The 12,089-nt window shown below is 51.7% G+C and overlaps 5 protein-coding genes across 5 annotated transcripts; 4 read left to right on the forward strand and 1 right to left on the reverse strand.

The window, feature by feature from the left end:
- Window positions 1-145: 145 nt before the first annotated feature.
- Window positions 146-1,399, forward strand: N7510_000863 (lipoate synthase; the record flags this gene model as incomplete). Its single annotated transcript, XM_056972792.1, has 1 exon — window positions 146-1,399. The coding sequence occupies one exon, from the start codon at window positions 146-148 to the stop codon at window positions 1,397-1,399; it is 1,254 nt and encodes a 417-aa protein (XP_056837909.1).
- Window positions 1,400-2,125: 726 nt separating this feature from the next.
- On the reverse strand, window positions 2,126-3,648 carry N7510_000864 (phosphoserine phosphatase SerB; the record flags this gene model as incomplete). The annotated part of the gene is made up of 3 exons (XM_056972793.1): window positions 2,126-2,449; window positions 2,510-2,767; window positions 2,821-3,648. The coding sequence occupies 3 exons, from the start codon at window positions 3,646-3,648 to the stop codon at window positions 2,126-2,128; spliced, it is 1,410 nt and encodes a 469-aa protein (XP_056837910.1).
- A 1,833-nt stretch (window positions 3,649-5,481) lies between these two features.
- N7510_000865 (uncharacterized protein) lies at window positions 5,482-6,001 on the forward strand (the record flags this gene model as incomplete). Its single annotated transcript, XM_056972794.1, has 3 exons — window positions 5,482-5,792; window positions 5,849-5,928; window positions 5,982-6,001. The coding sequence occupies 3 exons, from the start codon at window positions 5,482-5,484 to the stop codon at window positions 5,999-6,001; spliced, it is 411 nt and encodes a 136-aa protein (XP_056837911.1).
- Window positions 6,002-6,936: 935 nt separating this feature from the next.
- Window positions 6,937-7,929, forward strand: met16 (phosphoadenylyl-sulfate reductase (thioredoxin); the record flags this gene model as incomplete). The annotated part of the gene is made up of 1 exon (XM_056972795.1): window positions 6,937-7,929. The coding sequence occupies one exon, from the start codon at window positions 6,937-6,939 to the stop codon at window positions 7,927-7,929; it is 993 nt and encodes a 330-aa protein (XP_056837912.1).
- A 2,849-nt stretch (window positions 7,930-10,778) lies between these two features.
- Window positions 10,779-11,919, forward strand: N7510_000867 (glycoside hydrolase family 16 protein; the record flags this gene model as incomplete). Its single annotated transcript, XM_056972796.1, has 3 exons — window positions 10,779-10,875; window positions 10,929-11,209; window positions 11,260-11,919. The coding sequence occupies 3 exons, from the start codon at window positions 10,779-10,781 to the stop codon at window positions 11,917-11,919; spliced, it is 1,038 nt and encodes a 345-aa protein (XP_056837913.1).
- Between the last annotated feature and the right edge of the window lie 170 nt (window positions 11,920-12,089).

The raw sequence follows: 12,089 nt of genomic DNA on the forward strand, positions 1-12,089 counted from the left end.
TGTTAGTTATACTTTCCTCAATCGCCCTGATAGGGCTATCGGGAAACTCTTTATCTCCACGTGACTTTGCCGTTATCAGGAGAGTCAAACTATTCCGACTCATTTCTGCCCTTCCCCCGTACACCACAAACACACCCACACCACAATGGCAGCGCCTTCACGAAGTCTGCGGCATCTATCATCATCCGTGAGAGCATCCGTCTCTCGTCCATCTCTCTCGGTAGGATGCCGAGGCTACGCAACGACCGATCCGTCCTCCGCCACCACCTCCGATACTCCGGGAGTCACCCGGCGACCTCGAACGACCTTTCAAGATAAACTGAATGCAGGCCCCTCATTCTCAGATTTCGTATCCGGGGGCACCGATAATGCTCCGCTCGACCCATCTGAGGCGTACGCGCTCAAAACCGCGCTGGTCGGGCCAGCCGGGCGCAAGAAGGAAATGACCCGTCTGCCCTCGTGGCTGAAGACCCCGATCCCAGATTCGAAGAACTACCAGCGCCTGAAGAAGGATCTTCGCGGATTGAATCTCCACACCGTCTGCGAAGAGGCTCGGTGCCCCAATATTTCCGACTGCTGGGGCGGCAACGACAAGTCTGCCGCCACGGCGACGATTATGCTGATGGGCGACACCTGCACTCGCGGATGCCGCTTCTGCAGCGTGAAGACCTCGCGCACACCTTCGCCGTTGGACCCGCATGAGCCTGAGAATACGGCTGAGGCTATCTCGCGCTGGGGACTCGGGTACGTGGTGCTCACGAGCGTGGACCGCGACGACCTGGCCGACGGCGGCGCACGCCACTTCGCCGAGACGGTTATAAAAATCAAACAGAAAGCGCCCAGTATCCTTGTCGAGTGTCTGACGGGTGACTACCGGGGCGATTTGGAGATGGCGCAGCTGGTTGCGCGGTCCGGGCTGGACGTGTACGCGCACAACGTCGAGACCGTAGAGGCTCTCACGCCCTACGTCCGTGACCGTCGCGCTACATTCCAGCAATCAATCCGCGTCCTCGATGCCGCGAAGGCCGCGAAACCCGATCTTATCACCAAGACCTCGCTCATGCTTGGCCTTGGCGAGACGGACGAGCAGTTGTGGGACGCGCTTCGCCAGCTCCGCGCCGTGAACGTGGATGTCGTCACGTTCGGCCAGTACATGCGCCCGACGAAGCGCCACATGGCTGTCCACGAGTATGTCACCCCGGACCGCTTCGAGCTCTGGCGCCAGCGCGCTCTCGACATGGGCTTCCTCTACTGTGCCTCGGGACCCTTGGTCCGCAGCAGCTACAAAGCCGGTGAGGCATTTATCGAGAACGTTCTCAAGAAGCGGCGCGCTGGGTCGGGGGCTACGGAGCGTACGGTTGACCAGACTGTTGCTGCGACTGACGAGGCTACTCGATAATTTTTGCTTTTTGACTCGGAAAAATCTTGTATAGACCACAAATCCTTTATATCGTCCTCATGTTTGCTTTGTCTACCGTTTCATATTGGCGCTAATTTGCATGGTCCTGGGCTGGTTTTTTTGTTCTATTTCTCATTCATGCAGGGGTTGCTGGTTTCTTTTCGTTCAACATTGAAGGTGCTTTTGTACCACCATCCTATCCTTCTTTGGAAACTACGCTTCAACCCCTGAGACGCCAATCCTCGGCACGGCCATCACACCTTCTTTTTTACAACAAAAAGTAATGACTCCAAATACTGGTATCTCTCTATTGGCTCCATATCAATCGTAACCTCTTATGTGCTCCCACACCTGCTTATGCCGGGGGCGCCCATCCATGTTCATACCATATCTGTGCTACAAACTCCTCCGTGTACTCCTCGCGTATTCTGCCGTGCTCAAATAAAACCCGAAATCGATCCAAAATAAAAGGACCACCCTCTGTCCGGCGACTACACTGGCACCATCGTGCCTAGCCGGACGTAGCAGATTCCAACTAGATGCCCAGTACTCCCCTGTTCCCCACTCGGTGCTGTCATAGACATGAAACTCACCAAACTCCAGTCTTCTTCAGCAAAGATCTCCAGACCTAGTGGGATCGTGAGCTCGAGGTGAAGAGTATAATTGGCTCCAATGAAGGAGATGGATTTTTATCAACAATCAATCCACTCTGGAAACACTGTCTGTCTAGTGAGTCTTGGAGGTCAACTCCACAATATCCTCATTATCCAGACCGAGCACGTAGAGTAGATCGACCATGCTCTCGCCGTTGATGCGAGTCGGTGCTTCAAGCTGGACCTTGGTCTTCGCTCGCCAGGCGACACCGAGACCGGCAGCATGAAGCATCAGGAGATCATTGGCGCCGTCGCCGACAGCGATGGTCTGAGCAATGGGAATGTTGTTCTCGGCTGCGATCTTCTGCAGCAAGGCGCGCTTCTGGGTGGCATCGATGATCGGGTATGAGTCTACCAGTTTACCTGTGAGGGTCTGGGAGGTCTCGTCGATTTCGAGCTACATCGGGGATGGGTTAGCGGGAACAGCTCCTTTTGCGGTATATTTATCGTGTCTTACGTGGTTGGCGACTGCATAATCGATACCCAGCTCTCCGGCGAGCCACTCGGCCAGAGGCTGAAAGCCGCCGCTCAGCACGGCGATCTTGTATCCAAGGGCTTTCAAAGCGAGACAGAGTTCCCGGGCGCCTGGGGAGATGGTGAGAATGCCCTTCAGCTTCTCGAAGACGCTGGCGGGGACGCCCTTGAGAAGAGCCACGCGTTCTTTCAAGGAAGCGGCGAAGTCCAGCTCGCCGTTCATTGCCCGCTCGGTAATTTCCTAGAATCACAGTCAGCTTTTTTGTCAGATGCATATCCAAGCAAACGACATACAGAAACCTCCTTCTCCACCCCGATCTCGCGGGCAATCTCATCAATAACCTCATTCTGAATAAGGGTGCTGTCCATGTCAAACACGGCCAGCCGCTTATGCCGACGGAAGACACCCTCCATCTGCAAGACAACCTCGACATTCCACTCGCGCTCAAACCGCCAGATACTTTCATGCTTGCGCAGATCTGCAAACGAGAGGTAATCCGGGTTTGGCGGCGGGGAGAATGTGACCTCAACCACACGAGGCTGTGCGTCGCGATCTAGACAGCGGTGCGAAGTGTTCATGCGCCGGTACGGCGTGGGCAGTGTTTCGATAATCTGAAGGAAATTGGTCAAGCACATCTGCGAGACGTATGGCCCGTAGAGGTGATCCAACGGCTCCGGTTCCGGGGCTGGCGGCTCGCGCGGGATCTTATCCATGTCCACTGTTGGGGCGGAACCCTCAGGAACCTCGGGGGAGGGTAGTTTGTCGCCGGGCACAAGATTCGGGGATACATCCGGGTGGAAATGGGGGTGGATAGGGTTTGAGGACTTGTAGAAGATGGTCGCCACTACTCGCGGTGTGCCGCTGGGAAGGGGGTTTGACTGGTGATTGAAGATGCTGTGGATGATACCGCTGTCGGTGACCTTCTCGGGATCCGGGCTAATCGGGTTGGAGTTTAGGGCCAGAGTCGACATGCTCTCGTCCAAGTGACTGCCCAGAACCTCGCCGATGTTCTGGCTAATGGGGTGCGGCGGCTTATACTGCTGGTGGTCCTGGATGAACGACGGGCTTCGCATCTGGCCTAGCGATGGCCGTGTTTGGCGAGGGGAGTTGGAGTCAGCCATGTTGTGTTCTGGGTGGAGCGTAGAAGGAGTGCAAGGTGTTCAAAGAGCGAGTATTCTCCCGCAGCAGGAGATTTAACACGTTCGGTCACTTGTGGTGGTCCCAAAAAAAACACCCAGGCACGTGGCCTTCCGTCAGATGGTCACATGATTGCCAAGATATTGTATACAAACAGTTTGCAAGCAGCAAGGAGTGTATTGCTGATATTAATATGGTCTAGTCGGATTCCTGAATAGAGCGAGCTCCAGAACGACGGTGTGATAACTAGTCGCTCTTAATTATGATGGAGGTGGTGGAGCAGGCCCTACATACGATTATAGTGATAGTAGTCAACCTCGTGTTGTTTACCCCCCGGACGTTTACGAGAGAACGAACACAAGGCAGAATCCCCCACAAATTTTGATATTTGCAAATTTAATGTTTCCCTGCCACAGAATAAAATTCATATGAAGATACCTTTGGCCAATTTCTTTATTCTTTTTAGTATCTCCTTCGGATCAGTGCTCAGGCTCTTCTTGCACGGATTACGGAGCAGGAATCCATCTGAGTTGAAATATTGCAGACCCATCTAACCCCAGCTGGATACAATTAGGCCCAATTACTTGCAACTGATGCAAATGCGTCGTACAACATCATAGTGGTCATATGCGAGCGAACCTCCACCCGCTGCCCAGAACCAGCTTCAATGGGTGGATCGCATAGAAGCCTCGGAGACGATTGCCCGCCATAGAAAAGAGTCATCCATCGGTTAAATCAGACTCTTTGGATTGCACGAGCGAAACTACTGCGGCTTATTTACAATTCTTGCGAGCCGTCAGCTATAAGATGCGGTCACCTCGTATTCCTCCTCCACCAGATATAAACCGCCAAGACATGTCGACAACGAACCGGGATGCTTGTATTGATCCGATTTCGGACGAACGGTGAATTGTGTAATCCTAGAGGCCAGAATAAGGCCCGAATTTCGCCAAAAGTCTGTTTGTCTTGATGAATGTAACTCTGTGGCTCTATTTTGACTTGGCATAAATACGATGTGCATTAGCGTCTCGGCGAGGCTCCCCAGACCCTGAATCCAGGCCGATGCTCAACTCCATCAAACTATTCCTAGATGTGCCTCTGGCATTTTACGAGTTATACATGCTTGCTAAAGCAAACTAAAAGAATGATGACCAGAGGTTCCAACTAGTAAAAGCAGAGCGTTGCTTGCCAAATATTCTACTAGTATAATCAGACTACTCTTGATCGAAGGCTCCCTGCGGTCCGTAATAGGACGCCATGGCGTTCCCCCGATGCTTATGTATCACTAGGCACCGCTGAATTACTCCCAGGAACAATAACTATGTAATCATCTGAATAATACCCAGCCTATAGCCAGCTTTGTGTTAGCTAAGGCAAGGCGCTGTGCCATGGCAGGCTGACGCCAAAGCGTAACCGTTGCCGGAGGACGGTCTCCAAATACATATACGTTTACATGCAGGGTCCTGCACTCCGCTTCTATACGAGGCGCTTTCCCTATTCAGCCGACATTCCGTGAGCAACGGCAAGCATTTATCATCGTCTTGCTTCTATGCGAGATTATCTTTACCTATTCAGTCGACATTCTCCAGTAGCTGCATATCCTTTAGTTGGGAAGGATGGCTATCTCGTGACGCTCGTCGAGGGCTTCCTTTACGAGATGTAACTCGGAAATTACGGCTGTTCCGTGATGCTTCGGGAGTTCTCGAGGTATAAATATGACCATCTTTCCTTCCTTGAGAATATCCCATCATCACAGTTTCTTCCAAAGAAAAGATTCAATTCCTCCATAGTTTAATATCCAAACCGACACCTTCACCATGAAGTTCCAAGCCACTCTTGCTGCAACCCTACTGCCTCTGGTCGCCCTCGCTGCTCCTGCCGCTGAGGCTGCTGCTGAGGTTGGCCAGGCTATTCACCTGGCGGAGGTTCAGTCTGCGCGTCGCGCTACTGGCCTTGAAGAACTGAGCAAGCGCTCCAGCGTCTCGTGCAAAATCGTTAACACCGATTCCCCGGAGGTGAACTGCCGCAGCGGACCTGGCACTCAATATACGGCTGTTGGCTATGTCCTCCCTGGCGACACCTATACATTCCACTGCTACGAGTCCGGAAGTTGCGTTGAAGACAACTGGTGCGTTTATCCGGCTTTCGCTACAATAGGTTTCAGCTTTGCTAATTATAATTTAGCACCTGGGACCAGGTTCCTCTAGACAGCGGCGGCTACTGCTATGTCAGCGGCTACTACACCAGCAGCGCGTGTTCTGCCGGTATGTAGGCTCTTACTTCTTGAGAACGATTAATGCTGACCAGATATTTCCAGCCGCCCTCGGCAAGTGCTGATCTTCCTGATCTTCGTCCACGTCCACTGTGCCCTAGTCCCGTGCACTCGTAGCGCGTTTGGCATCCGGGGAATATGGGCCGTTGGTAGCTAGCCCTCCTTCATAGTGCCAATGGATTCGTGTGGTGGTGAAGATTCTAGTCTGCTCTCTCGTAAACAACCAATTCTAACCATGTCGTACACTTGTGTAATGAGTAAGCGGTCACATGACCCGCGATCACAACACACGATCACACGATCGGAACCAAAGCAGAGCTGGCACAAAAGCACCTCATCCCGGTCCACCATGGCATCTGAACTGCAACCTACAGTAGCTAGACATAATGATGCGATCACTGTGGAGGTAAACCCAGTTTCGATCGATCTTCTAGAAACCCGCTAACAGCATTCCAGGGTCTCAAACAAGAAAGGCCCCTGGGTGGGATTGGTCAGCTTCCCCGGGAGCATGCATTGGTCAGCTCGGATTCCCAGCGCCGTGTGGAAAGCTCGGAGCTTTCGACGAGATTCCTTCTGGCGTTCGGCCTGATTTCTCAGCGGTCATAACTGCGTCACGTTGGAGCCTGTTTTTGGCTGGGGATGTCCGGGTCCGGGGGCCCACAGCGACCCAAAGCGCAGGTATTGCGTGATTGAATTTTTCAGCAAGCTCCTCGATGCAGCAGGCGGTCATCCGCAATGTCGTGATTGCTGAGCCGGCAGAATGGCCCGGCAGTGGGCCAGAGGGCATCGGATGAGAGATGCCAGGCACGAAAATCCGAGATGATGTCGTGATTGCCCCTGCGTTTCCTTATATTCCTGCCATTGTCATCTCAGACTCCATCCTCAAGCTTTCTCGTGCCTCCCAAGTTGTGTTCTTGGTCCCATTTCAAGCTCCAAGTCTCTGCTCTATACTTGCATTGCATTGTTCTACCCTACGCCCACACCCTGAGCACGTCCGAAAATGCCGGCCAAGATGCCCATCAGTTACCCCTCGGATTCCGAGGTCATTATCGACTCTCGAGATGCCGCCACGGAGTCGGGATACGTGAGCGGCTCTTCCAGTGTAGACTATATCCCTGAGATTGTCTTCACGAAGCCTCACCTCCAGTTTCTCAACCGCCAACTCCAGTTTCTCGAGCCCCAAGGTTCGTATCATGATCATTCCCCCACCCCGCTTGGCACAAAATCTGACTCGGAGCCACCAGATATCCTGCGATGGTGCATCACCTCGCTCCCTCATCTTTTCCAGACCACCGCCTTTGGGCTGACTGGACTCGTCACTCTGGACATGCTCTCCAAGCTGGATGTCCCACGGCCACAGATGGTCGACCTCATCTTCCTCGACACTCAGTATCACTTCGCTGAGACTCTGGCACTAGTCGACCGTGTGCGGAAGAGGTATCCCCTCAACAACGTGCATGTCTACAAGCCCGCCGACGTCGAGAGTACCACTGAATTCGAGGCCAAGTATGGTTCTCGTCTTTGGGAGACTGACGACCAATTGTACGACTGGGTCGCCAAGGTGGAACCCGCCCAGCGTGCCTACCGCGAATTGAATGTCCACGCCGTCCTCACCGGCCGCCGCCGCAGTCAGGGTGGCAAGCGTGGTGACCTTGACATCATCGAGGTCGACGAGGCCGGCCTGATCAAGGTCAATCCCTTTGCCAATTGGTCCTTCGACCAGGTCAAACAGTACGTCACTGAACATAACGTTCCGTATAACGAGCTTCTGGACCGCGGCTACAAGAGCGTCGGCGACTGGCACTCGACCCAGCCTGTCTCTGAGACCGAGGACGAGCGTTCCGGTCGCTGGAAGGGCAAGCAAAAGTCCGAGTGCGGTATTCACAACCCCCGCTCCAAGTACGCCATGTATCTTATGGAGATGGAGCGCAAGCGCCAGGAGGAGGCTTTGACGCAGGCATTGCAGACACAGCTGTCGCCGGTAGCCCAGTGATCTCTTTTCCATGGTTCTCTCCCTCCCCATTGCATTATCCTGGCGTTGTTGTGATACCTCTTTGGCCTTTATATGTTTTATGAGCGTCTTGCCGATTCCCCCCACATCCAGGCTGGCGTAAAACGCCCACGCCCATGTTTGAATTTCTGTGATCCTGTCATTGTGAAGATGATATAAAAAGCATGCCAACTCCACATCCTGGTTGGTGGAAAGTTGTCGTTTCTGTACATACTGGAGTTGGATTCCGTCCTCGGTCCCATAGAGGGACTGTTGAGACACGATAATAATGACCTTTGCATGAGAGATCGAAAATAATATCGTTGCATTCTATTCTTGACTTCTTTTCCTATATGCGTATCTAGCTTCTCGTAGTCTGGAAATGTACAGCCCGACCCTTTCCCCCCATTTTTCAAAACAAGAAAGTGTGAATGAAGCATTTGAAACGGATCACGTGAACGCATAGCCCTAACCTTCTGAAGGGAAGATGTTTAGCAAACCAATCCAGTCCTAATATCATTTCCATTCGCTTTTTTCAATATAGTACGTGCTCGTAGGCAAATAGTTTTTTCCTGGTCCAATCTTTGTGTTTTCAGAGTCAATTTGGTAGTGAGAAGCTATGCTCGATTAAGTAGCCTGACCGACTTCTAGCAAACAATACAACTCCGATGTGGTGTAGTGGTAACATCACCGTCTCTCACACGGTAGCCCGGGGTTCAATTCCCCGCATCGGAAACTGTTTAAATTTTTTTTACATATTTGTAGTACTCCCCTCCATGAGGGATCTATAGCAAATCAATTCCCATTCTAATTGCACCATCCGCCATTTGTCAGTTTTTTTTTTCAAGCGCAGAAATTTCCACCAGTTTCAGGGATGATTGTATACAACAACCAACCATCCTTCGGTAATCGGAATCGGCCTGGATTTGACCTTCGAATGAGATGGGATGCTGAGATGCCTTCTTAAGAAAGAGTAATTTCTCAACCCAAAATTCTTTCGCTATCTCAGCTCCCTGTGCCTTGAACTCGCATTCATGTTCAACTGCGGCCAAGAATGCCGCCTCTGCAGTTGACATGATTTTCTTTTCCTAATCAATTTCGCTCTTCTCATCTGAATGTAGAAGTTATTTTTCCTAGCAATAACCCTTGAATTTTGTCTTTACAATGCCAGGAAGCAAGTCTCTCCATCCGCTATGATCGCCCGTTCGACTTTCTAGAACAATTTTATCGCACTGTCGCAGATTTCCGAAGCACCCCTGAAGAAACAGCACTGTGCCATATCGAGCTCCGTGATCCCGTGACGTGCAGCAAGTATTCTGGATTCAGTGTCATAGAATTGCGCGAATACTTACCACTCCGGACGGACACCGCAGTTAGTATCTATCACATAGGGATCCTTCCTATTCGGTCTGGACCTAGAATGAGAGGACACTTTCTACACAACTGCCACCGTTTTTGCAGATGGGTATAAGCGCAAATTTTGACAGGAGGAGCCACGTAGCGGGTTCCAATTTTCTGGCCGAGTACATATGCAAGGTCCAGGGACAGCTTGGGCGCGACGCCTCTAGGCCCCCTATGTGCGCCGGCACACCCGGGGTTGAGCTCGATCCGACAGAAAAATGATTATCTTGAGGCTGAGTTTAAGGAAAAAGCAACTAATTACAAGTGAGGTTGAGGATTGGTGGACTGCTCTCGAGGTTATTAATCGACTTTTTCTCTCCAATTTCTGGACTTGGAATGGAGAGACGTGTTATGGGTCTCTCTGTTACTATAAGTGGAATCACGCATATCACGATGCTAACTTTGTGGGCCAATCCCTGGAGGAGTGGAAGGGGATTCTGTTGAAGGAACTAGGGGCTGAGTAGATCGTGGTGGAAAAGATCTAGTCCGGCGCTGTCACTAGTCTAGATTTCGGGATCTGTTGCGGAGTCGCTGTTCTTCTCTTCTGGTGTGTGGAGCCGAAATTCCGGTAATTGGTGTGCTTGGAAACGTGCTAGCCTTGCAGAAAGAGTTTAGAGATTGATCCATTGTGGCAGACGCAGGCTTTGGCGTCGTTGATGCTATTTTCAGATCAACCTCGTTGCGGAGCGTGGGTAAGAATTATAGGCCGGGGAAAGGAGTTGTCGATCTGAGACGATCTGGGAAAAAATGTAAGGAGAAACTGGAGTTTGATCTGAGAAGGTCTAGACTTAAGACAAATCACCCGCAGCTTCGAGCTATCGCCAAAGTACGTACCCTTCTTGGGTACAACCAACGGTACAGCGAAGTCAGCCAGCAGCCCGGGCTGAGATGTACCACATCATATATTAAAACGACGTAACAAATGACCAATTTCCAAATGCATTGTTTTCTATTGACTTGTTTCTGGGTAGGATTCCTTTTGCATCATAAAAACAGTGTTCCACCTTGATAGGGCTCCGCCTCGGCTGCCGGATGGGGCGTTTTTGCACACGTAAACTACAAACAACTGGGGCAACACACGCAAGCCCTACCGTCATCAACCACCCAAGCTTTTCCGCGTTGAACATCTAGTGGCTTGTGACTGCCCATTGACTAAGTTTGCGACCGCCATCATCGATGTCCCCACCGTCCTCAGCCAATAATCTCCATGATCCGCGCGCACTCTTTTTGTTCCCGAGATCCTCCCAAACATGTATCCATCTAAATAAAGAAACATGGTACTCTTTATTCATTTTCGGTTGGTAGCCGAGACTTCTTTGGCTGCCCTATAATCAGCGGATGTCCCATCCAACCTCCCGTGTGTTCTCTGTACATATCTCATCTCTCTAAATCGCGGATTACTCTCGTTTCAGGCTTGGCTCGTTTATTCTCATATTCTTATCAACTGTGCCATGTCTTTCAAGTCCTATCTGCAGTGGGCTGCGGTTATCGCGGCGTCCGCCCAGCTGGGTGCTGCCCAAACTTATACCAGCTGCAACCCGCTAAAGAGTATGTTCCCCCCCCTCTGTCCAATGCAGCACGCTGTCGCTAACAATTCTTAGAAACCTGCGCAGCCGACACCGGCCTAGACCAGTACCGACTCAACACTGATTTTACCACCGGTTCATCCGCCTTCAACTACTGGAATACTACTGGCGGCACCGTGGAAAGCACCTCTCTCGGAGCCAAGTTCACCATCGCTGAGGAGGGTGATGCGCCTACCATCGAGAGCGATTTCTACATCTTCTTCGGGTATGTGGAGATTAGTATGAGAGCGGCCAATGGTACGGGCATCATCAGCACAACGGTGATGGAGTCTGATGACCTTGACGAGATCGATTGGGTATGTCCGTCCATATGATATACTAAACTCCCAGCTTACACAAATTGCAGGAACAAATTAGTACCTATGACAGCTCGATCCAGACCGACTACTTCGGCAAAGGCAACACGACCGACTATGACCGTGATACAACAGTCAGCGTCTCTAGCCCTGAGGAAACCTTCCACACCTACGCTGTGAACTGGACGTCCAGCAAGATCGAGTGGCTCCTAGACGGCACGGTGGTGCGGACGCTGGACTACGCCGCCGCAGTGGACGGCACCAACTTTCCGCAGACACCGATGCGCATCAAGATCGGCATCTGGGCCGGCGGCGACCCGAACAACGCGGAGGGTACCATTGAGTGGGCTGGTGGCGAGACAGATTACACCGACGGACCCTTCACCATGTACGTTAAGTCGGTCAACATCATCAACTATAACCCGGCACAGTCGTACAATTACACCGACAAGACGGGCTCGTACACCAGCATCAAGGCGTCGAATGGAACTACTTCCACCAACTTGATTGCCTCGTCATCGTCGTCGTCCAACTCGACGGCCAGGTCTTCAGCTCTGGCGTCGGCGAAACTGTCTAGCTCTGCCGCTGCTAGCGCTAGTGCTTCCGCGTCTTCCTCGGCCGCTACATCCACCTCGGCCGCTTCCTCCTACTCCTCTTCTCTGTTTGGTATCGTGCTGGCCGCTTTTGTAGCTGGTATGGTTCACCTGTAAGGAGATGGGTTCATATGTGGAAGTGTACAGCTGGTGAGGAGCGGAGTGTGCATGTATTTACCAAAATATCTTCTTTTGACGTAGTTTTGATGTGGTAGTTGAATATAAGGAGGGTTGTGTATCTTGTGCGGTATCAATTGATCCACAGCTTAAGCTTATTTTTTTCTATC

Source organism: Penicillium lagena (assembly GCF_028827675.1).
Source record: "Penicillium lagena strain IBT 129212 chromosome Unknown utg000001l_segment0_segment0, whole genome shotgun sequence".
Classification (NCBI taxonomy): domain Eukaryota; kingdom Fungi; phylum Ascomycota; class Eurotiomycetes; order Eurotiales; family Aspergillaceae; genus Penicillium; species Penicillium lagena.